Source organism: Hevea brasiliensis, chromosome 8, assembly GCF_030052815.1.
Source record: "Hevea brasiliensis isolate MT/VB/25A 57/8 chromosome 8, ASM3005281v1, whole genome shotgun sequence".
Classification (NCBI taxonomy): Eukaryota; Viridiplantae; Streptophyta; class Magnoliopsida; order Malpighiales; family Euphorbiaceae; genus Hevea; species Hevea brasiliensis.
In genome coordinates this window covers 8951702-8978849 of record NC_079500.1, presented here as the reverse complement: position 1 = coordinate 8978849, position 27148 = coordinate 8951702, and the positions used below count along the sequence as shown (strand labels likewise).

Sequence of the window (27148 nt, the reverse complement as noted above, 5' to 3'; positions counted from 1 at the left end):
ATGGTTTGAATGAAGTTATTTTGAATGAATTATGATTTTCCTTGCTTTTAAGAAATTGTGTGTTGCCAATCCCATATGGATTTTATGATGAATTGAATATGGTTGTTGAAATGTAAATGTGATTATTTGGTTAGAAAATCTTTGAAATTTGTTTTAAAACCATAGTTAGCAGGACAGTCCCTTTTAGAATTCCCCAGTAGTAATGGCTATTTGGGGTTTGATAATTGATTATGATTGTATCCCTCATTAATAATGGTTAGTGTGGTGAGACTATATGAGTATTCATTAGCTAGCTAGCCCTTCCCTCATTAATAACGGTTAGTGAGGTTGATTTGCTTTATCGTGGTGTACAATACGGCATTGATCGTAAAATTTTATGTCATGGTCTAAACTGTGTGTTCTTGACAACACTTATTCTTTGTGAATTATGAATTGAAATTTCTTAAATGAAATGTGATTTTAAATACATGGTTATATTTGATTTGGAATTATGGAATGTTTCTTTAATTATGGAAGTCATAATTTATTATATTTTGACATATTTTGCTTTATAAGGAGTTTTAAATTTTTAGTTGTATACCACTGAGTGAATTACTCAGCGATGGTTGTTTCATGCTGTATTAGATAAGGATAAGGACAAAACAGCAAAGTAAGCTGCTAGTAGCTGTGTTTGAAGCCATTTTTGGATCTTCGGATATATTATTTATACTCTTGTAAATTTATTTTTGATGTAATTTAATTCATATATATCTAAAAGACAAATGAGCAGTAGTACAAATGAACTTGTAATAATATTTTGTTATTTCTTTTGAGTTGTAAATTTGTAAATGAATATTTATTTTGATTTGTATATGAGATAAACATGTGTACTTAGTGTTGATTACATGAAATGAGATTATTAAATTTGGTTGAGTTCAAATTGAGCATGAGATGCTTTTATAAATTGTTTTTCAACAGGTTTAGAAGAACTATTTTATTGTATTTTTAGCCGTCAACACGTGAATTTTCTGTAAAATTTTAAAAAAGCTAAATTATTACTAAATAAATTTTATAGCATATATCCAACCCAAAGGCACTTAAATATATATTTTATCATCACCTTAAACTCTAAAATGAATTGATTTTGTTTAAAATCCCTTATAGTATATTTAATAGATTATCAGTAGGTGAAATTCAATAATTCATTAGATATACTATGGAATTATGTTATGCCTTAAAGAGGGGTAAGGGGTAAGGTGTGATATATGCTGGATGCCTTTTTATCAAGAACATAAGCAATGCCAATAAAAAGAAAATTCAACTGCAAAAGCACTGATCATCTAATAACAATAATTCAACTACAAAGGGTAACAGTAAAGAATTATAATCCCATAAATAAGAATCAAGGCACTAAACTACCCAAAAAATTCCTATCAATGAATTCAGGATTCAGACATGTAAAAATTTAAAAGCACTGATCATCTAATAACAACAATTCAACTACAAAAGTTAACATCAAAGAATTATAATCGTATAAACATGAATCAAGACACTAATCTACCCAAAAAAATCCTATTAATGAATTTAGGATTCAGACATGTAAGTTTATAAAGAAAATTTAAAAGCAAAATAAAAAAAATGACAAATAAATAAAAGATTTACCTGATATAATTATCTTAGTTTGATAATAAAAGAAGAGTGCAAACAAGGATTCCAAGCTATGATCTAATGACTCTGTTATTATTGGGTCACTAGAACAAAAAGCTAAATAAGGAAATAAAAAGACCTAGCACTTCAAATGTCATAATAAGAACAACAATCAAAAGCAAATGAATTCAAATTGAAATTAGTTACCCAAATCAATTGATGGATGAATGGATAAAAAGTTCTAATTTCCTCTAATGCCAAACAGAACAAAACCCAAATCAAGATGGAAAGATAGACAGAAGAAGAAGAGAATAATATTGTAACATGTGGAAAATGGGTGTCGAGCTTCCTGTCATGGCTGTTAGATTTGAAACCCTTTAAATTAAAAACATTCTACAAAAATAATTAAAAAGCAGATGCAAAAAGGGAAAATCGCAAAATCAATTCAAATCAAAATGAAGAAAATACCCGTTCTTACTTTATCAACTACTCCTCTCTCTCTTTTTGTTTTTACTCATTAGACAAAAAAAAGAAATTGAAATGAAAAACTAAGGGCTATAATTTCACAAATGAAGTGATTGAGCAAACCAAACCAATTACTGGACTAACCCATAGATCAAATCAATTCATGAACAATGCTGATCCATTTGGTTGATGCAGAGAAAACAGTAGAAAAGGAAAAAGAAATTTAGAAGATGGTTTCTCCTCTTTTTGCTGGTTGGCAAACAAACAGACTGGAGTCATTAAGATAATAGATGACGTTAAACTTCTTAGAACTAATTTGCTTTTTAATTAAATTTCTGTCAGATTATAAAAGATGAGTTATTGTGCTTTCATTTGTTGGGTGCGCCACATCATCCATGTGATATAGCTAGGGCCACATCATCCATGTGATATAGCTAGGGCCGAGCAGAATTCGGTTCAAATTGAAAAATCGAATTGAATCGAGTCAATTCGGTTCAATCGGTTCGGTTTTAAAATTCAATCGGTTCGGTTTGGTTTTAATTTATAAAAATTTTGATTATTTCGGTTCGGTTCGGTTTTGAAGATAAAAAAATCGGTTAAACCGAACCGAACCGAATAGTAATTTATATAGTCAAATCGAACTAAATCGAACCGAATCGATTTTTGAATTAATTTATTTTTATAGAAAATTTATGAATTATATTTAATTTTATATATATTAATTATTTAATTTCATTGTTTAATGGTTATTAGGTTCAAACCAAAGTTAAAATTAGACCAAATAACTTGAAAATCAAGTCTAAATTAAAAAATCAATCAAAAATCAAACCGATCGATTTAAACCGAACTGAATTGAAATAAAGCGATTCGGTTCGATTCGATTTTTCACCAATTTCGGTTCGGTTCGGTTTCTAAAATTTACGATTTGATTTTTATAATTTAATTCATTTCGATTCGATTCGGTTCGATTTGAACCGATTGCTCACCCCTAGATATAGCACACCAGGACTATGGAATAATCTCCCTATTATAGATAAAAATATAAAATATTTACATATAAAATAAATAAAATAAAATATTTTCTAAATTCTCCACTAACATGATATGTAGTTTTTTTGGTATTTTCCTTTTATGATAAGTCGTGTGGTACAATAAGTCCAATTATTGAAGAAATAAATATCATTGAAGTTATTACTGCAACCCCAGCAATAAGTACAATTAGTATTGCCAGTATCTTTCTCCATCTACATAAGCTAACAATTGCAATTTTCTTGATATCACAGCCGTCTGTGAATTTTTTTTTCTTAAAAAAAAACATAATTATTTGCGAGTGAATTTTCATAATGCTATTATATACTGTGAGCAAGCAAAAAGAATCTAATTGAGTGCATCAAGTCTCTCCCCCCTCTTGTTTGCATCAGTTTTGATAATTCAGTGTCAAAGAGAAGCAAGAGGCAATAAACGAGTCTGAACTCCAGTCTGAGCAGAACGAATTTGGAATATGTTTAGTAGATTATAATATAATATAATATAATATAATTAAATATTTTATTAAAAACCAATAAAATATTTAATTACATTATAATCTATTAAGCGTAGGCTTAGTTTAGTTGACAGTGGAAAGTAATCACCCCTGCAATCGTTGTTGCAAGTGACGTGAAAGCAAAAACATGGGTTGAAAATATTTAGCTTCCAGCTCTGTAAGGTATTTGGGTCTACCTGCTCCCTTTACTAGGTGTAATGAGCATCTCTGTGCAGGAATCAAGTTAATCAATGAGCAGGACCCATTTTACTAGCTAATCAACCTCTTTAATTTGACAAGAAACACATACACATTGAGATCACAATTCTCGGTTAACTATGATTTGCCTCCAACATAAATTTAATATCAATAATTTTGTATATTTAACTTGCACAATCCGAGTAGGTATCTATTACATCAAGGAGTAAATTCATAAACTATCTTTTGCCTAATAATTCAATAAGTTTCTCTATGAGCTTATCATGTTCATTATATTTTCTATAGAGAAACTTTTTGAACCATTAATAGAAAATAATTTATTAATTTTCTTCGAGATGCAATATATATTTACATAGATCTTGCATATCAAATATGCTGGATAGCTGATGAAATCCCAAGCACCAAAAATTTTTCGTGCACAATACTAGCTGGATTTGAGTTAGAATCAAGTTATGGTCTAATCTTTTTTATTTACTTTAAAAGTTAAATGACTTATTTATCTTTTAAAATAGTAAAATAACTCATTTGATCTATTTTAAAATTTAAAAGAATTATTTATTTTTTTTTCTTTTTAAGTTAAACACTTATTCAAACCTTGAAAAATTTTAAAGACTTGTTATGTGACCATTAAATTAAATTTTAAGGGTTTAATTTAAACATGCCTTTTTTTTCTAAATTTAAACAAAAAGATGCTATCCCCAACAAGAGATACAATAAATCAATTGTTTTGGTATAATAATTCTCAATAATGATTTTTAACAATAAGCACTCATAATAATCACTAAAATTTATTGTCAAATAATTTCTCATCCTAAAGATTTAAATAAAAAAGAAAGGAGATGAGAGAAAGATTTGATATATTATTTTTTAAAAATAAAGTTGCATAATTAAATTTAAATTTATTTAAATTTAAGAAATAATATTTGTGATTAATTTAAATTTTTTATTTAAATTTATTTATATAAATAATTAATTAAATATAAAAAATATTTTTATAATAAAATATTATATATTTTATGAAGAATTAAAAAAATTGAGAATAAATATTAATGAATTTTGAATTTAATAGAGGGATTTTCCCAATACCTATCCGATGCCATCCCTTACAAATGCTCCGACATTTTCTATCACATATGACGCAGTGCCAGTGTCAGTGTACCCACAGCAGCACGATGTCCAATGTGTGTGATCCACGTTGCTTCTCAAAAAGCTTATCTTTCCTACTTGCGTCATAAAAATATCTACGCATTTAATTGTGAGGTGACGCCCAATAATTCAATTGTAATTTGAATTTAAAATCTGATAATTATGAAGTAAATTAAATTTAATTAAAATTTATTAAGTTAAATTTTTATTTTTTTTATGTTAAGTATACGTGTCATAAATGTGATATCTAAAATAATTTTTTAATCAATAATTTAAAATCATGACAAAGCATAAAAAATGATTGAAAATAACAATTATAACTAAAAAAATATTTGTTATTGTCAAATAAATATGACTTTGGAAATATATTCATAAAAGTCAATAGATTTTTTAAGTCAAAATATTTTGTCAATGAAAAATTAATTTCCCTTCCTCAAATACTTTTATAAATATATCTAATTAAAAGAAAAAAAAAAGATTTGACTAAGATTTTTAAGAGATGATTTCTCTTTCTCTCTAAAAAATCGTTTTCCTTTTCTTCATCTTCGTTCTCCTCCACTTATTTTTTCTTCACTCCACCTTCTTTTTTCTAACATTTAGGTGATCAATGGAGCCATTTTCTTACTTTTAATGGTGAACCCTCCTCTTTTCTTCCCCTTCTTATTTCTTTTATTTTCTACGATTTTGTGTTAATAATGATCTCTTATTTGGAGTAAATCTGTATTCATTGCCTTAACTTTTTAAAATTCATATATTAATTTATATGAATTAGAATTTTATGTGATTTGTTGATTAGTTATTTTGTTGGTAGTAAAAAAAAAAAGACAAAATTTTATTTTCAAAAGCATATTTTATTTTATTAATTATTATCACAGACTAAAAAAAAATAAATAAATAAATAATAATTAAAAGTTAAAATCAAGTGAAATTTACTTTCCATCGTTTCATTAATAATTATCCATTTCTGAGAATAGAATAATATATCTATGTACATAATTGATCAGATGTCACACTCAACTTTTAAATAATTTTTGAATTTAATTGAAATTTATTCACTTTTATTAATTTGAGATTAAGACGTAATAATTGCTGAATTTAATTAAATTTTAAATATAGAATAGAATAATTTTAAAATAATTTAAAAATTATTAAATTAAAATAATAAATAATATTAAAATAAATAAAATAATAAATAATTATATATATATATATATATATATATAATATTACGCATAATAGTACTATAAGTTTAGTAAATTGTCCTTTTAGCTGATTTGCAATTTTTTAAAAATTATTTAATGCAAATATTCAACGATTGCAAGCGTTCGTGTTGCATTCGTTCACGTGTGAGAGCCCACACGTAGAATGAGATATTATTGAAGGAAGATGTCAAGATTTATCTTGTAAAAGAGCAGCTGCTGGCAGTAGCCGTCTCAAAACACAGGAGAGGAATGGATTACATGTACAGTGTCCTTGTTTGCTCAACTCTTTTCTTATCACTAGCTCTGGTTCTGTGCCTAAATGGTAAAAAGTGGGGAAAGGGAACCAAGAACCTGCCTCCAGGGCCTCCAGGATGGCCACTTTTGGGCAATATTTTCGATCTTGGAACCGTGCCCCATCAAACTCTGCAAGAGCTTAAGTTGAAGTATGGACCTGTGCTCCGGTTAAGACTAGGATCCATGGAAACGGTGGTGATACAGTCGGCCAAGGCTGCGGCAGAGCTGTTCAAGAATCACGACGCCAACTTCTGTGATCGTAAGTGTCTTGATTTGTTTACGAGTCATAACTACAGGGATGGGTCACTTGCAGTCGGCCAGTTTAGCCCGTACTGGCGCATGCTTAGGCGTCTTTGCTCTATGGAAATGATGTCCAATAAGCGAATCAATGAGACAGCCTCCATACGGCGAAAATGCATTGATCAAATGATAAGGTAACGGAAAATTTTAAGGTGCATTTAATTTTAACCTTGATTGTTATTATATTTATCATACATATAACAGATTTTATCAAATAATTTCTCATAATTTTCATCTCATTGTAATCGATGAATATGATGTATTCAGTATACATATAATAGATTTACTAAATAATTTCTTGTAAAATTGGGTATTAAATATCGCTTTTTCTATGTGAATTAATCTTGTAACGATCAATTTAGAAATTCAACTCCTAATACTTGTTTAGAGATAAGACTTTAATAATATTGAGTTATTTAATTATTTTATTTTATTTTGAATATGATCATCTTCAAAATCTCTTATTCTTGAAATTTTTAGAATTGAGAGCTATTGCTTTCTTTAAAACACTTATATGATCTACTTTTAAATATATAACTCATTTACGACTTAATATATAATAAAATGACAAAAATCAATTCAAAGCACATAGTTAAAATTCTTCTGTTTTAGTAAAAAAAAGAAAAAAGTGGATCATAATAATTCATCCTATGTGAATGTTCACTAGGAGTATTGAAGATGATGCGACAGCTGGAGGTGCAAGGGGAGAATCAGTCGCTGTGAATTTACGTCACTATCTCTCCACAATGTTATTTAACGTAGTTGGGAACCTCATGCTGTCACGAGACCTTCTGCATTCACAAAGTAAAGAAGGGTATGAATTCTTTCAAGCCCAAGGAAAGACTTCAGTGTGGGCAGGGAAGCCAAATGTAGCAGACTTTCTACCTTTCTTGAAATGGTTAGATCCACAAGGACTAAAGAAGAACATGTTGAAAGACCTGGGACGAGCGATAGAGATTATTGAAGGGTTTGTGAAAGAGAGGATTGAGAAGCACAAACCGAATGAGAAGAAGGCTAAGGACTTCCTGGACACATTGTTGGAATTTGAAGGTGACGGAAAAGATTGGCAAGAGAAGATCCCACATGAAAAAATCATCATAATCATAATGGTAAACGCATTAACATAACTTAATCCCCATTTGGCATTGAGGTTATGGATTAAAATCATGCTTCTCAAAAAAAAAAAGATATCGAAAAAAAAAAGTTTGAAAAAACAATTTTATTATTTTAGAGTTCTTAGAATAAACATATAAAATTTAATTTTAAATTAGTTTTTAATATTTTTTCATAAATATATTTTAAAAAATATTTTTATTAACTGCAATTTTAACAATAATATCAAATAGAAGTTTAATAAATTCTAAATTGTAATATTTTAGTTATGACTCAGCTACATAGTCTTTTTCTCTATTGTGGTTGCCTTTTTGCACAATAATTATGTTATATAAATCATGAAGTGAAGATAATTTCTTAAGAAGGAAGCACTTAGTTAAGTACATTTTGGATTAAAATTTATTAATTTTGTTTTCGTTTGATGTTGAAGGAAATGTTTATTGCTGGGTCAGACAGTACAAGCACAATAGTAGAATGGGCCATGGCAGAGTTACTTCGCAAACCTGAAGCCATGAGAAAGGTTAAAGAAGAACTCAATGAAGTAGTTGGAGTAAATAGAAATGTTGAAGAGATTGACATAGAGAAGCTGCCATATTTGCAAGCTGTTTTAAAGGAAACACTTCGGCTCCATCCTCCAATTCCTTTACTCGTTCCGAGAAATACAATGCATGATACAGATTTCATGGGGTACCACATACCCAAAGATACTCAAGTTCTTGTGAATGTATGGGCAATAGGAAGAGACCCAGATTCTTGGAAAGATCCATTATCCTTCAAGCCTGAGAGATTTCTTGGTTCAAGCATTGACTACAAAGGGCAAAATTTTGAGCTAATTCCATTTGGATCTGGGAGACGGATTTGTGTAGGTATGGTATTGGCTCAACGAATAGTTCTCCTTGGTCTTGCATCTTTAATTCAATGTTTTGACTGGGAGCTTGTCAAAGGTTCAATTCCAGAAACCTTAGATATGAGAGAAAACATTGGGATGACAGTGAGAAAGTTTGTGCCTTTGAATGTCATACCCAAGAGACGTCTAAGGACCATGGCTACTTGAAAAACAAAAACATAGGCACTTTCAAGTTTAAAAGTTTAATTAATATGTGTGAGAAATGTTTCTCTTAATAATTTAGAATCCCCTATCTAGATTGTACGGTTATGTGATGTATGTGATGAACAAGAATAAATATCATGAACTTCAATAATCTTTTTTTTTTTTTTGAAGTTTTTAATTGATTTTTGGGTTAATTTTCATCATTTTATTATATATAAATGGCTTATTTGACATTAACATTTGAACTATTATTGAAAAAAGCAACGCTTAAATATGTTAGATGGAGATCACAAAAAATGAATTTTAATTTAAATTTAAAGACTTTATATATATATTATATATAAATGGCTTATTTGACATTAACATTTGAACTATTATTGAAAAAAGTAACGCTTAAATATGTTAGTTAGAGACCACAAAAATTGAATTTTAATTTAAATTTAAAGACTTTATATATATATATATATATATATTTCAAACATCTTTTTTAAATTATTATTTTAATGGTATTTTAAAATAATGTTTTTAAAAAAATTAGATTGAAAACACAATCCCATGTACAAGTTCTATAAGTTGTCTAAAATATAAGGGATAATTTTTATTCATCATTTTTCAACTTTTGTTATTTATTTCATTTTTATTCTTTAATTTCAAATTATTTTAATAATTATTTAATTTTAATTTTATTTTAAAAAAAATTCCCTTATCTTGTTATAGTGGGCTTCCAAATTATCAAAAAATTATAGTATTATGCTCTCACTCTCCATTCTATCTCTTTCCCCATCTCTCTCACTATCTATTTATTAAATTTATTAATGAAACTATTATTTATTATATTTTTAATAAAATTATTTTATTTTAATAAAATTTTTATTTATTAAATTTGGTAATAAAATCATTTTATTTGTCACGACCCAACTTATGGGCCGGACCGGCACTACGACCTGGGCCGGTATAAAGCCCCCGAGGCCTGTAGTAAGTCTTACTGTTCTCAAACCCATGACCAGGCCCACAATTTAGTCCCAAATTGCATATAAAATAATTTAAATGAAACTGTTATAATTTTATTTCAGGCCAACTTAACCCAGTAATTATCAGAAACTAAAATTAGAGGAGCCCAGCTCAACCCTGTTACATCATTTACAAACTATTTAAAACTCATAAAAATTTTTCATTTGTTAATACAAAAACTTAAATTCATGCAATCCCCGACAGGATTAATGCTACTACTAGTACATGCGGAGTTCTAAATTACGAATTTAGATAATAATGATACAGTTAAGAAATTTTTATTTTCATAACCTGCGAGGAAAGGAACAGTTTATTCTGAAAAAGGTCTTCTCCTGTAGCCTGGAAAAATATTGTGAACAAAAGTGAGCGTTCGACTCATAGAGTAAAATACCAATTCTAACCATAATCTCTATAGCTATCTAAAACTAATGCACCCTGTGGAGTGAAATGCAACATCGTCATAAATTTCATATAAATCACATCAAAAAGGCAATTTGGAGCACTCACACACCTGAGAGTGTCAGACAATACATATATGGTAGCTGATCCCCTATACAGCCCTCTTAATCCAACCTCTGCCAGCGAAGATCTCAAGCCGGACTTTCGCTTAATAAACCAAATACGGGGTCCCAGCGAAGAACTCAAGCCGTGTCTACCCCGAAGGACTGGGTCCCAGTGAAGATCTCAAGCCGTGTCTACCCATCCTGTCCACATCCAATACCATACCACACGCACGCCAACGCACGCACACTGCTCCAAATTACCACAAACAACATCCATGGCACTTTAACAGATGTGAATGCAACATAAAACGTGCCTAGAGTTTAACTACATAGATATATACATATAAGTTATGCATGGGCATGCTTGAACATATAATAATATCGAAATTACAATTAAAATTAATATTTTACTCACAGTACATCGATGACTATTGTGGCTGCTGGATGGAGGAGAATAGCTGACATCGATCACCTAATAATTAAATTATAAATTTATTAGTACTAAGTCAAAATAAAACTCTAAAGAGGCAACAGACAGCTTAATTCATACCGAAAATCCGGTAGAATTTCCCCTATACCTGGGACTTATCCAACCTACAAAAGGCTTCAAAATACACTTCTATATCTGCCAATCACACAATCACAACTCATTCACATCACAAGGCCCCTCCTGGGCCCACCCAAACAGTCAACAACCATAATTCAAAAAATTACAATTTAATCCCTATAACTAGCCCTTTTGCAAAAACTATCCAAACGAGCTCTAAAAATTCTAAAATTTTGCCCCGCGGTCCTTAATAACATTATAAGGCTATTGCAAAAGGAATTATAATTTTTCGATCATCTACGAATATTTTATTCAAGAATATTACTCAATTCCATAAGTTTCCAACAGCTACCATATTCTTAATTCAACCCAATTCAATATTCACATATTTAAACCTCCATCCTCAAGCTTCAACCAATCATATAAAATTTAAATATCATAATTTCAAATAATCTTATATACCCATATACTAAAAATCTAACTAAAATCCATCTATTTTTTTTAAAAAAAATATTCTACAATCACTAAAAAATTCAACAAATATTATAGAATATCTCTAAATAATTTTACTTTCATCATATATTTTTCTTAGAAATTTTTCTCTAATTTTTTCTATTTAAGAAACACTGCATTTATGCTCCACAGACAGAGAAATAATGAAAATAATCTTACATGAAGCTTATCTGTGTCTCAAAAATTTCAAAAATTTATGAGGAAGCCTCTGGAAGTTGAATCATCTCCAAAGCTCACCGGAGCCACCGCCGGAACCACCGAGCGCGGTGGCAGGCCGTCGGTCGCCAGCAACATTTGCCGGATCTGATCATACCATCATATTCTTCTTCTCTCCCTCAGTCCATAGGTGGTCTCAGATAGTCAATCCAACGGTCGAATCGTCCTAGATCTGACCCAAAAGTTTGAAAAACCCCAAACTTCTCTCCTCCATATATCACTCATTCAACCTTCATTTGCTGCAAAATTGGTATCAAAAGAAAGCTCTCGGAACAAGCTTTCCAACGCCACCTGAATCGCCTCGATCGGATGTCGGATGAAGCTGAAATAGCGACGGGAAGCCATTGCCCACTGTGCGCATTTTCTCTCTCTTCTCCCTCTCTTGCTGTGCGTCTGGCGGTGCTACCGGCCGGCTGGTGGCTCGCCGGAGTCGCCTGAAGCCGCTTGGTCACCGGTCAGTGGTGGTTGACCCCTCACCGGTCGGAAAGTGTAGAGAAAAGGGAGAGAAGAGATGAGGGAAAGAGAGATGCGTGAGGGAGAGAGGGGGAGGGGTCTGCTAGTTTTTTTTTGCTGTTTGGTTTTTTTTTTTTTAATTCTGGGAATGAACCTGGACAGACATGTTGTCCAGATTCATTCCTGAAAAAATTTTAAATTTTTAAATGTTTAATTTAATTTTTAATTAATTAATTAACTAATTTATTTATTTATTTATTATTATTATTATTATTATTATTTTTAAAATTTTGGGTTGTTACATTATTTTTTAATAAATCTTATTTCTTAAAATTTAATTATAAAACTATTTGTTAGTTTATCTTTTCTTTCTTGTTAGTATTGATTTATTATTTATTATTATTAATTTAAATTTTATTAAATTAATTATTTTATTATACCACGATAAATTATAAGAGTAATGAAAAAGAATATTACATAAATTTTGAGAATATTTTATTTGACACAGTTGATCTTATAGTAGTCGATCCTTCATATTTCTTTTTAAAATTTCGTCTATCATAAATAAAAAAATAAAATATAAAAATTTACATACAAAATAAAATAAAATGTTCTCAAAATTCTTCATTAATATGATATGTAATTTTTTTGGTTATTTCTTTTATTGACCATTAATAAGTCCGATAATTATTGAAGAAATAAAATATTATTGAAGTTAGTATTACAACCCAGCAATAAGTCCAATTATAGTTTATGTGTACCGCAAAAGTGCATAAATTATAAAAAAATAAAGTAAACATATCACAACAATAAAATTTACCCTTTTAATATATGTTACATCACTAGTTATGCCTTTTTCTATTAGTTTTAATAAAATCATAAATTATAAATTCAAAACTATTTGCCCATAATCCTATTTCATAATTGCATAATTCTCTAATTCTCCTTTTTACATAATATAATATATTTACTATTTTAATTACTTTATATATCATAATGGGTGTCTCTTCAACTGCATGAATAATATTGCACTTATCAATGTATAAGAATTTTTTTCTCCTGAATTCTATATCCTTTGTTTACATTAAGCGAAAATCTTTTTCCTCCCATGGGATTACAATGAACTATAGTACTTTTTTCTTGGATTATGCTATTATTTATTTTAGACCGAAGTCTCTCTTCCTTTATGAGATTGTAATAGATAATAGTTTCCTCTTCTTAGACTATATTCTTTCTTCATCTTAAGCCGAAACATCTAACCATTTATAGGACTACAATAGGTAAAACCTCTCATTAATGAATAAAATAAAATAATATCTCCAAAAATACTCTTATATAATATTAATGTCTTTAATGCTAATCTAATTAAAAATTTAACTTAATTTATAAAAAAAATAAAACAGTAATATTGCAAGTATCTTCCCCATCTATACAGAAAGAAGTCTTGAAACAAAAAAAAAAAAGGAATTAACCAACCTCTTTAATTTGACAAGAGACACAGAACTATTGAGGGCCACAACACTCAGTTAAAAGGTCCTTTTCCAAATAATAATATAAATTAAACAATTCTCACGAAATGGTATTATCCCCAACAGGAGATCATACCAAACATCAATTGCTTTGGCATAATAATTAATTTGTTTGAATCAAACAAATTAATTATTATGCTAAAGCAATTGATTTCTATCTCATATGATGAAATGCCAATAAAAATATCTATCCACTGGCTTGTGGGGTCACACTCAACCTTTCAGTTTTTGGGTTGAATTGAAATTTGAATTTAAAACCTGATAATTTTGAAGTAATTTAAAATTTATTAGTTTTAATTTTATTTTGTATTTTGTATGTCATAAATATGATATCTAAAATATTTTTTTAATCAATAATTTAAAATTATAACAATAATGATAAAAATTGAAAAATTATTAAGTATATCATTTTAACAACAATTACTGAAATTTAACTGCCAAATCAAATGCATCGAATTTTTTTTTTTTATACTTTTAGGCCAACTTTCACTGACTGATAGTTACTAAAACTTTTGGTTTTCTTTTTGAACGATTTATTAATATTTAAGATTATTTTAGGTTAGGGGTATTCTCAAATCACACTAAAAAAAAAAAAATTAAAACTTTAGCTATTAAAATTATTAACTATTTTAGGAGAATTTTAGTTAGTAATTCCACTTACCATCTAATTACCAACTACAAGTAGATAGTACATTAATTAGGTGACAAAAATTTTAGTAGGTAATTGGTGGAGATATGGTTGGTCCTAACATGGGTAGATCGTGGGGATAAAGGAATTAGCGACCATTTATTAAGCATTATTTAGTCAGTAATTATTTACTAATTATTTTAGTTGGTAATCATTGACTATTTTTAATTAATCGATAATTACTGACTAAACAGATAATAGATAATTATTTTATATTTTTTTCATGTTAATTAATATAATTTGAAAATTAAAAAAAATTAACTACCATTTACTTAGTTTGTAATTTATTCTTTTAATAATTGAAAATACCGACTAAATAAAATGGTTATATAAATTTTTATTTTAAATAATATTGTTTGGTTGGTATTTTTTTATAATTTTTTTATTAATTATAGACCAATTTAATTGGTTCATATTTTTTATTTATAATTTCTTCTAAAGTTTTCAAATTAGGATTAATTCTATTATTGATTTAAAAGTTAAAAATTCATTAAAATTACTAATAATAATAATAATAATAATAATAATAATAATAATAATAATAATAATAATAATAATCTATACTATATATAAATGTGAAAAGGAAAAATATTAATTTTGCCAAAGATGCCCTTCATTCTTTAAATTAACTATAATTATATTTTTATTATTTAAATTAATTTTAATATTTATATAAATTTAAAATTCTTACTCTACTCGAACTTAACTTCAATTAAATATAAAATTTTATAAGAAGTAATTAATTAAAATATGAAATTAATATATATATAAAGGACATTATGGAAAATAATAGGCATTTGTATTGTCCTTTATGGGCGTTTGTATTGCCCATAATGTCCTTTATGATTTATATTTTATTAAAATTAATTAATTAAAAACACAAAATGCATTATAGATAAAAATCAGAGGAAAGCAATGAATTCTTCGATGCGATAGACACCAGCTTTTGCAAGATGATCAGCGAGAGAATTAGCTTCCCGAAAAGTACGAGTGAAGGGGACTCGGGGCAGAGAAGCAATCAAGTTGGAAATCTCATTAATGTAGTTGCAAGTCTCCAAGGCTCAGGTAAAGTACCTTGTATCCAGGAGAGAGCATTCTGAGAATCAGATTCAAAAGTAAGATTGTGAGGGATGGAATTAGAAGAAAAGAGCTACTAGGTGATTAATAAGGCCTTATGAATTGATCTAAACTTAGCTTGATTGGCATCCGTTACTCCTATAGGACAAAAGAAAATGCATTTGATGACCCTCAGTTAATCACCAAGTACACCACCAATTCCGCTAATTCTAAGATTCCCAATTGAGGAACCATCTGTGTTCCATTTCAACCAAGAAGGTGGAGGGGACCAAAGGAGAGCTGGATGATTTTTCTTAGGATTGGTCCAAAGTTTAATGCTATTAACCTCGTGCATAAGCTGAGAGCCAGAATAAGGAAAGTCATCGATTATGCATTTTATCCAAGTGGAGATCCAATGAAAAATGATGCTGCAAATAGTAATGAAGCAGCGATGTACGCCATTGAAAATGACAATATTACGCAATAACCAGATAGACCATACAATGACATAGAAGGTTGTTGAATTTGAAGATAGTGTTGATCAAATTATTTTTTTAATTTATTTTAATTTGAGTTATATAAGTAATTAAATTACTTTACATAATGATTAATTAAGTAAATGTTGCAATCCAATCACTTATATATTGCCCTTTTACTTCATATTCTTTCGATATGAGATTTCAACACTCCCCTCTCAAGTTGTCACTTGAAAATTAGTTCATATTTTTATTTTTAACCTAATACGAGCTCAATGCTGAAATCTACAATCCAATCTGAATTTTGATACTATGTTAAATTTAGATAGAGTATTGGTCAAATCATGTTTTTAATTCATTTTAATTTAATCTTATATCAGTGATTATATTACTTTACATATCAAAATAATTAATTAAGTTAATATTATAACTCAATTACTTGTATAATACCCTTTCACTTCATATTATTTTGAAGTGGAATTCCAACAAAAGTTCACATCCAAAAGTCACTTTGCACTTTGCCATAAGTCAAGGACCGCCATTGAACAATAAGCATGAGAGATTCTTTGGGAAGCAAAATGAAATGCCTCACCATCTCAAAAAGAAATTCCAAACCTTAGAAGAGAAGCTATAATGGATCAACAGACTAATGGAGGATTCGCCAAAAATTCCACAAAAAGGACATTTATTGTCTGCAAAAGGAATTAATCCAATGCCAAAGGAGTCAATCCTTACTGGAATTCTCCCCATGGCTCCTGGATTTGACTCTTCAACCTTGTTCGCTTTCTTGGCAGCCTGCTCTTCCTTAGTCAGCCTGGATTTGGACTTTGACACTCTAGGCCCACATACGCAACCCATCACATGCCCCATTGGCTTGCTCAATTTGGGCGTAGTTTTTTTCCCCCAAATAGGCCTAATTCCTTTGCGTTAGTCCAGCCCTTACATTTGCATGTCATGAATGCCCCGAAATTCCTCGTCTTACCATACTCATGATCATCATATTCCAAAGTCCCATTTGTAAATTTTAGACATGCCCCATGATGTGCGGCATACCATCCCCGGAAGTGGGCTGTGGTTGGTGGGAATTAAACCTGTGACCAAGATCCTTCTTTCTGCTGGCAAACGACATAAGCGACACATCTTTTGTGTAATATTTTTACAAAATATAACACTTCAAAACTATATAAAATGATTTCTTTTATTAATTTATATTATATTATATTTTTAAAATAATTAATAATTATTAACCTTCAACTATTGCAAAGACAATTAAAAATTCTTCTTCACCCACTTACAATTTGAATAATTAATGGTAATTGTTAACTTGAATTATTCAATATCTTTTTATATCATCGTATATAAATTTTTTATTTATTGTGTTTTATAATTTATTATATTAGCATTTATTTTTCATTGATATAACTAAATTTATTATTATAAAATTTTAATTTTGAGTATTTCTTTATTATAAATAACTAAATATCATTTAAAAGATTAATTAAAGATTTGATTTTTTTAAAAAAGCATTTACATATTAAAATTTAACTAAATATATTTTAACATAAAAAATATATAATAATATTAATTATAATAAAAGTTTTATTATTAATTTTTAATATTTATTTAATAGTATACTGATTTAACCTCGATTAAACTTTAAACTTTTAACCCTCTGTCTTTATCGATTCTGTAACTGGATTGAGTTTGAAAATCTTGATTGGTGCATCACTCTGTATTCTACAACCTAAACAATATATTTATTTATTTTTTTAACTTTATCTAATATATATTTTTTCAGTCTATGATAAAGTGTTATTAAATGCATAACACGTGAGATTATAACTAATAAAGAAATATTTGATATTTTAGAATAAATATGACTTTGGAAATATTTTCATAAAAGTTAATAGATATTAAGTCAAAATATTTTTCCAATGAAATTATTAATTCCCCTTTCTCAAATATTTTTATAAATACATCTAATTAAAAAAAAAAATTTGACTAGCGTTTTTAGAGAGATCATAATTTCTCCTTCTATCTAAAAATCTTCCTTCTTTTCTTGAACTTTGCCTCCCACACCTCTTTTTCTTCACCCCCACCTTCTTTTTTCTAGCCTCTAGATGGTCATTGTCATTGGAGTGACTTTCTCTAATAATCTTTCTACTCCTACACCTCTTTTTCTTAGCTCCTACACCTCTTTTTTTCTAACCATTGGCTAGTCATTGGAGCGATTTTCTAACTTTCGATAGTAACCCCTTCTCTTTTTTTTTTTCCCTTATTTCTTTTGTTTTCTATGATTTGTGTTAATAATGATCTCTCATTTGGAATACATCTTTATTTATTACCTTAATTTTAAAAATTTATATATTAGAATTTTGTTTCGTTTGTTGATTTGTTGTTTTATTGATAATGTAGAAAAATAGACAAAATCTTATTTTTAAGAGCATATCTTATTTTGCTAATTATCATAGCAAACTCATGGAAACAAATAATGACTAAAAATTGAAATTAAGTGGAGTAAGCTTTCCATTGATTCGTCAGTTGAATTGCTTTATCAACTCAATTTATGCCATCAAAATAAAATAATTATTCATATATTTAGTTTTTAAAATTTATTTAATAGAAAATTCAATTTTATAAGAAGATTTTGTACTGTTTTTCTTTTTAATGAATGTCTTTTTCTCTCTTTCTAAAATCAAATACATATATGCATCCCATTAAAAGTTAATTCCTCTTCTTATATTGTTGTCCATTACTAGAAGTATGTGCAGCTTAACTAATGAAAATTAGCTTATAAATGCCTAGTATTTATAAATTAATTTGAGCTAATAAGCATTTAAAATTTTAAATAGTTATACATTCGGTTAAAGTGTTTATAAAAGACTGATAAGCAATTAATGTACTTGTTAAAAAATAGTTTATAAGTACATTTATTATTAAAATGACTAAAAATGATATTAATGAGTTAAATTAATATAATATAGTAAAATATTCGGTCAAACTGATTTATAAGCACAAAGCTTATAACACCAAAATAAAAACAAATTTAATTAAAACTTGAATTTGAAATAGAATAATTTTAAAATAATTTTAAATATTATTAAATTAAATACTATTGACTTAATTTTTTATTTTTTTAATTTTGAGCATTTCATAAATATGATATCTAAAATAATTTTTAATTAATAATTAAAATTGTTATAATAATATATTAAAATTTGAAAATTTTCTAATTATTTTTAATAACAATTATTATCATTTAACTGCTAAATCAAATATATCTAACTTGTTTTTCAAATATTTTCATGTTGACTAATACGCATTAATATTCAACTATTGCAAGCGCTCAAATTTCACGTAGTCAAATGCGAGAGCCCACACGTAGAATTGATATTATTGGAGGAAGATTTCAAGATTTATCTTATAAAAGAGCAGCTGCTAGCAGTAGCTGTCTCAAAACACTAGAGAGGAATGGAGTACATCTACGGTTTCCTAGTCTGCACAACTCTTTTCTTATCACTGTTTCTGGTTCTATGCCAAAATGGAAAAAAGTGGGGAAATGGAACAAAGAACCTGCCTCCAGGGCCTCCAGGATGGCCACTCTTGGGCAATATTTTCGATCTTGGAACCGTGGCCCATCAAACTCTACAGGAGCTGAAGTTGAAGTATGGACCTGTGCTCCGGTTAAGACTAGGATCCATGGAAACGGTAGTGATACAGTCGGCCAAGGCTGCGGCGGAGCTGTTCAAGAATCACGATGCCAGCTTCTGTGATCGTAAGTGTCTTGATGTATTAACGAGTCATAACTTCAGAGATGGGTCACTTGCAGTTGGCCAGTTTAGCCCATACTGGCGCATGCTTAGGCGTCTTTGCTCGATAGAAATGATGACCAATAAGCGAATCAATGAGACAGCCTCCATGCGGCGAAAGTGCATTGATCAAATGATAAGGTAACAGAAAATTTTAAGGGGCATTTAATTTTGACAATTGATTGTTATTATATTTATCATACATATAACAGATTTATCAAATAATTTCTCATAATTTTGATTTCGTTATAGTCAATGAATATGACGAATTCGTTGTACATATAATAAATTTACTAAATAATTTTTTGTAATATTGAGCGTTGAATAACACTTTTTCTATGTGACTTAGCTTTGTAACGGTCAATTTACAAATTTAACTGTTAATGCTTGTTTTTTTCCATTTTTTTTTTCTGGGTTTTGATATAATTTTAGTATTTTTAGAGATGGACTTTAATGCTATCGATTAGTCAATCATCTTATTTTGCACTTTTTTTTTTTTTTGTATGATCACCTTCAAATCTCTCATTCTTAGCTACAGTTGCTGTTTTGCAACGATCTGTCTTGAATTTTTTAGAATTGGCAGCTATTACTTTCTTTAAAACACTCATATTTTATCTAGCTTATATGATATGCTTTTAAATATATACCTCTTATATAATAAAATGGTGAAAACCAATTCAATGCACATAGTTCAAATTCTTTTTTTTTTTTAGTAAAAAGAAAAAAAGTGGATGTAATAATTCATCCTGTGGGAATGTTCGCTAGGAGTATTGAAGATAATGCAGTAGCTGCAAATGCAAGGGGAGAATCAATCGCAGTGAATTTACCTCGCTATCTCTCTATAATGGCATTTAACGTCGTCGGGAACCTCATGCTGTCAAAAGACCTTTTGGATTCGCAAAGTAAAGAAGGGTATGAATTTTTTCAAACCCTGGGAAAGATTTTAGTGTGGGCAGGGAAGCCAAACGTAGCAGACTTTTTTCCATTCTTCAAATGGTTAGATCCACAAGGACTAAAGAAGAACATGTTGAAAGACATGGGACGAGCATTGGAGATTATTGAAGGGTTTGTGAAAGAGAGGATTGAGAAGCACAAACCGAATGAGGAGAAGGCTAAGGACTTTCTAGACACATTGTTGGAATTTGAAGGCGACGGAAAAGATTGGCAGGAGAAGATCCCATATGAAAAAATCATCATAATCATAATGGTAAGCACATTAACATCATAATTAACTACATTTTGGATTAAAATTAATTAATTTTGTTTGCGTTTAATCTTGAAGGAAATGTTTGTTGCTGGGTCAGAGACTACAAGCACAGTAATAGAATGGGTCATGGCAGAGTTACTTCGCAAACCTGAAGCCATGAGAAAGGTTAAAGAAGAACTCAATGAAGTTGTTAGAGAAAATAGAAATGCTGAAGAAAGTGACATAGAGAAGCTGCCATATTTGCAAGCTGTTTTGAAGGAAACACTTCGGTTGCATCCTCCAGTTCCTTTACTCGTTCCAAGAAACACAATACAAGATACAAATTTCATGGGTTACCACATACCCAAAGATACTCAAGTTCTTGTGAATGTATGGGCAATAGGAAGAGATCCAGATTCTTGGGAAGATCCATTGTCCTTTAGGCCTGAGAGATTTCTTGATTCAAGTATTGACTACAAAGGGCAAAATTTTGAGCTACTTCCATTTGGATCAGGAAGGCGGATTTGTGTAGGTATGTTATTGGCTCAACGAGTAGTTCTCCTTGGTCTGGCATCTTTAATTCACTGTTTTGACTGGGAACTTGAGAAGGATTCAACCCCTGAAACCTTAGATATGAGAGAAAGGATTGGGATATCAGTGAGAAAGCTTGTGCCTTTGAATGTCATACCCAAGAGACGTCCAAGGAAAGTGACTACCTGAAGAATATATATATATATTTCAAGTTTAGTTTGCGTAGGAGGAGCATCTCCTAATAATTTAGGATCCTCTACATAGATTGTGTTGTTGTGTGATGTATTGTATGAACAAGAATAAATATCATGAACTTAAATAATCATTTATTTCTTTGAAGTTTTTAATTAATTTTTAAATTAGTTTTCACCATTTTATTATATATAAAGGCTAGTATTGCCATTTCAGCTATTATTGAGAAAAGCAGCACCTTAAATATATGAAAATTCTCGTTTAAACTCAATTTACTATAAACTCAAAACATAAATATGTGAGACCATATATTTAATAGGTGGGTCTCACAATATATCTTGTGTCTCAGTTTCATGGTAGACTAAGTTTAGGCAAGAAAAATCCTTAAATAAGTTAGTTAGAGATCATTTAAAATTAGTTTTAATTTAAATTTTAACATATTTTAATTACAAAAATTTCAAACAATTTTTTTAAATTACTTTTAAACGGTATTTAAAATATTGCTTTTTTTTTTTCAAAAATTAGATTGAAGCCACAATCCTTTATACAAGTTTTATAAGTTGTTTTACTAATATATTTAAAGTAAATCATATAAGCAAGGTAAAATACAAGGGGAATTTACCCATTGTATTTTAACTTTGATGTTTGTTTCATTTTTATCCATAATTTCAAATTGTTTCGATAAAATTATTCAACTTTAATTTTATTTCAGAAAAAGTTCCTTTAACCTATTATATTAGGCTTCCAATTTGTCAAAAAAAAAAAATATTTTGGCCCACTCTTTCTTCTCTTTTTCCCTTTCTTACGTTCTTGATAGTCAAATTAATTCATGATTATTAATTAATAAAATTGTTTTATTTTTTGTTTGTTAAATTTACTAACAAAATCTTTTTGTTTTCAATAAATTTTATTTCTTATTTATTTATAAAATTATTTGTTAGTTTATCTTTCCTTTCTATTTATTACTGATTTGTTATTTATTATAATTAATTTAACTAATGTTAATTTAAATTTTATTAAATTAATTATTTATTTTACCAAGACTAATTATAAAAGAGATGACAAAAATATTGTACATTATATCATGGGGTACTTTTGAGAATATTTTATTTAGTAGAGTGGATCCTATACTAGTCGATCCTTTATTTCTGATATTGTCATGATTCTCTAGGTATCCAAATGATGAATATTGGATATTCGGGTAACCTAAAATCAAGAAAAGGTGAGGCCAATAGTTTTTTGGCAACCATTCCGATGCTTAAGTTAGTCCCAATATCAAGATAGCAATCAAACAACATTTCAATTGTGTGTTCAAAAAGAATGTACTTGAGTAGTTGTTATAGCAATTTCGAACTTATTTGCAGCTATACGTCATGGAATAGTGCGATTAATGTGATTCCTAGCCAAGATCATGCTAAGTGTATTCTAAAGCAACTGTCTTGTCTATGCTATTCCGATCTATGGCTCGACTTACCGGTCTTCCGATCACCTATTTGTTGAAACTTCAAATGATCCTGCATATGTGGTCTGACCAATCTCCCAAAGATCAGAGATCTACAGCTTGTAGAACTCTTTGGTTCCCTAATAACAAGATCTAACCCTTGTCAAATCAATAATGGGCACGAGCCATCCCGAACCCTTGTCAACTCCATCACAAGTTAAAATATATGTTAAAATTGTAATTTAATCAAACAAATAAAAGAAATTTGGGAATTTGAAGTTTAAGGTATGAAAATACAAAACTCAATTTAAACAACTAGCTAATTTAATAAAAGACTAAAATTAAGTAAACAAGGTATTGTTAAAGATAACTAGCAAAACAAGATTAACTAAAGCACTTAAAATTAGAATTCAAGCCATAATGGATTAAAAGACTATTCTGGAGTTAGGGGTTCCTATTCAAGTTGATTTGGAATTTTTTCTAAATAGCTCAATTTATGAAATTTATGGGTTTAAAGAAGACTTATTTTTATATCCTTTGAAATCTCTTTCGAGTGAAATAAATAGTATTATAGTTGACGAAATCCTACTTTCGCGGTATTTAGATCAACTAAAACTCATTAAGAACTTTAATTAATCTATAAAACACTCTTAATCCTTAATCTATTTATAAATCTAAGTTAATTAAGTTTAATTTCTTGATTATCTATCAATTGATTTTCTCCTTTTAGTTCTTCAATCAAAGATTAAGAATAATACTTAATGAGGCCCTACACTAAGCATGTCAATAAGCACATAAAAAATGGATTAAACCTCATAAGTTTCATTCAATTGGAAATAACCTAGTTTCAATCCACAAAATCTCCCCAACTACACAATCTAAGAAAACTACTCACAATCCATGTTAATTATAAGAAAATCAAGGTATAGAAGAAGGAATAAAAACATGAAAACAAGCTAAGAACTGAAAAACTTGATTGGTAACAATGAAGAATCTGGTGAAGATGAGCCAAAATTCAAGCTAGACCATGGAGGAAGCTTGAAGATGACTCGTCTTTCTCAACTTCTTCTTCGATTCTTTTGATTCTTTGCGGTTTTTTTTTTTTTTTTAGTTTTTCCTTTCTTTCATCTTGAGGAAAGAATGAGATAAGATGTTTTATATATCCTCTAATAAAAACCTTAGATTAGGCTAAAAATGGATCTTGTGTGAAGTCATTGCACATGTGTAAAAATGCTACATTAGCTGAATTCAGTAAGCATGGCTGTGCAGGTACTTTGATAAACTCATTTTATATAAATATTTTAAGGTAATTTTGCATCCATTTTGCCCTTTTTAGTTTAGTAATTTTATGCTCTTAATGCTTATTTTAGTTAATTTGTTAATTTTAGTTAATTTTGTTAATTTCTCTTCTCAACTCATCAACACTAGGGACACAAAGTATAGTGCCATAACGATATTGGGCACAAATAGCAGATATAGATGCTGGGCACAGGTACCAATTCAAAACAAAAATTAATTTTCATAAATCAATCAAAATCAACAAAAAAAATTCAAATAGCGAATAATAACTGACAGTGCAATTTCAACAGTTTATTTCAATAGTTTCAGAGATTTAATAAGATCAGATCAATCTCAAATCAATTTAGCGTAACACATCTGTAAATTTCATAGTCAGATATCAATAAATATAAAAGACATGAAAGGGCCTGTTTCTGGAATCTTAATAGCTTTAATGCATAGATAATTGACAAAATAAATTATTTAATCAAAATTGGATTAAGATTCAATAATAAAATAAAACTCTAGAAAATTACATATAAAATAATTATTAAAATATTAATTTAAAATTTAATTTAATAACAAATTCAATGCTAAGAAATTTTAAAAGGGACTAAAACAGTGCCATGTATTATAATTACTACTATCCTGGAACCTCCAAAATAATAGCTAGGTTCAATGAAAGAGAAACAAATTCAGCTGACAGAATGAATATTTGAATATGCTACATACTCAAAATATAATAAAATTTAATCAACTAAACTAATTTGATAGACCCATTAAACATAAAAATTTTATTTGAAACCAAAGTTAATAATAATAATAATAATAATAATAATAATAATAATAATAATAATAATAATAATAATAATAATAATAATAATAATGAAGTTAACAAAAATACGTCAGTTTTTAGGAAACTGTAAAAGTAAAGTAAGGAAAGAAAAAAAAAATAATAACTTTAATAAAAAAAAAAATGGGTTTCCACAAATTTATTGTAAAAGTTAGAATAAACGTCAGGAATTCTAGTTTCATATATATATATATATATATATATATATATATATATATATATATATATATATATATATATATATATATATATATATATATATCGGAAAAATCTCTTCTTTAAAATTTTTAATCAAATTTTCTTGAATTTTTGAAATAAAATTAAGTGAAAAGAACAACTATATGATAGAAGCTAAAAATAAAAAAATTATAATATATTAAATTATAATTAATTATTTACAAATTTAAATAAATTAATTTAATTTTTAATTATTTTTATTTAAAAATAAAAGATTATTATTTAAAAAAATTAAAAGAAAAACAAAATTATTATTTAATCCGCCTCTGTTATTAAGAAGGTTAAAAAAATGGGAAACAATCGTATTTAAAGAAATTAGGAAGCCCTAAATATAGAATTATCCTTTTTAAAATTCAAAAAGAAACCAAGAAGATATCCACTCAATTCAATGATTATAGCTTAGTAATTACGAAAAAAGCTTGGCCATGGAGAAGATAGAGAAATTGACATTAAAAATTGTTTAAGTTGATGATTGTATATATTAAATCATATAGCCAAAGATGAATAACATTTTTTTAAAATTTTGTGAAGAAAATTTAGAAGTTAAGGAATGACTGTGAGACACTAATTTAGAGTGATGATAAGTTAAATTTAATTATATATTAATCTATAAATTGGTGATAACATGTCATGGGACATTACATTAAAATTATTATATTGAGACTAAAAATTTTGACTCGAAAAATTATTTATTTTTCTATATATTTTTAGAGATAAATAATTATTTATCCTATTTATTATTGTCTTTAAATGTAATTAGAGATAAATATAGAAATAAATGTATATTTGATATTAATTTAATCTTTAGAGACAAATATATTTGTCTATACTAATAACTTATGGAGAAAAAATTTGTCTCATTTTTCATTTTAATAAATTATATTATTTACCCCTAAATCTATTTTTAAAGACAAATTAAATTGTCCTTAATTGTTTATACTAAAATTTCTGAAGTTACTTTTAGAATAAAAAATTGGCTCTAATAATATTTTCTAAAAATAAATTATCTTTTCATTATATATTAATTTCTTTATATCATTAATTATTAATATAAATAAATTTATTTATCTTTAATAATATAATATTTATTTACTACTATAATTTAAATGAAATTTATTTAAATTACTAAAAATAATAAATATTATTTAAAATAAATAAATATAATTTTTAAAAAATAAATAATAATTAGCAACCCTGTATATAGAGTTCACTTTTTACTTAAAATGTCAAAGGAGGAGGATTACCTTTTATAAAAAAAACTATCACTGCTCAAGTCTTTGAAAAAATAATGTGGGATATCGCTTTTTCTCTTTTTTTTTTTTACAAATTATTATTTTCTTAATTTATGATTTAGAATTTAAAATTTTCATTTATCATATAAATACTTTACCATAATAAAGAACTAATAACATGTTATATTATATAATCAAATTTTATTATTTTATTATGTTACTTGTATATTTTTAAGTACAAATTTAATTAAAAATAATAATTAAAAAATAAATATGTTAATATATGTATAATTAATAAATTCAAATCATCAAAATATTTGTAGTTTAATAAAAAAATGTTTTTATCAAATTTTTAAGTTTTTTTTAAGAAATTAATAACACTTGTTAGTTCAATGATTAATAACAATATGTTAATTAAAAGCTTTAATTATATAGATTAAAAGAAAAAAATATTTTTTT

General features: G+C 27.8%; 2 protein-coding genes and 1 long non-coding RNA gene across 4 annotated transcripts; 2 read left to right on the top strand and 1 right to left on the bottom strand.

Annotated features, from left to right (window-relative positions):
* Window positions 1-6356: 6356 nt before the first annotated feature.
* LOC110662069 (iridoid oxidase) lies at window positions 6357-9138 on the top strand. The gene is made up of 3 exons (XM_058151210.1): window positions 6357-6908; window positions 7442-7883; window positions 8318-9138. Exons 1-3 carry the CDS (start codon window positions 6430-6432, stop codon window positions 8939-8941), a joined length of 1545 nt encoding a protein of 514 aa, XP_058007193.1. The 5' UTR covers window positions 6357-6429; the 3' UTR covers window positions 8942-9138.
* An 842-nt stretch (window positions 9139-9980) lies between these two features.
* On the bottom strand, window positions 9981-12267 carry LOC131182271 (uncharacterized). 2 transcript variants are annotated; one of them, XR_009150551.1, is made up of 3 exons: window positions 11672-12267; window positions 10461-10924; window positions 9981-10288 (listed from the first exon to the last, which is right to left on the bottom strand). It is a non-coding gene; the product is annotated as an uncharacterized LOC131182271 (long non-coding RNA). The 2 variants fall into 2 exon arrangements; XR_009150550.1 differs by having other exon boundaries at window positions 9981-10924.
* A 7108-nt stretch (window positions 12268-19375) lies between these two features.
* LOC110662070 (iridoid oxidase-like) lies at window positions 19376-21803 on the top strand. Its single transcript, XM_021820940.2, has 3 exons — window positions 19376-19880; window positions 20505-20946; window positions 21022-21803. The coding sequence occupies exons 1-3, from the start codon at window positions 19402-19404 to the stop codon at window positions 21643-21645; spliced, it is 1545 nt and encodes a 514-aa protein (XP_021676632.2). The 5' UTR covers window positions 19376-19401; the 3' UTR covers window positions 21646-21803.
* The last annotated feature ends 5345 nt before the right edge of the window (window positions 21804-27148 follow it).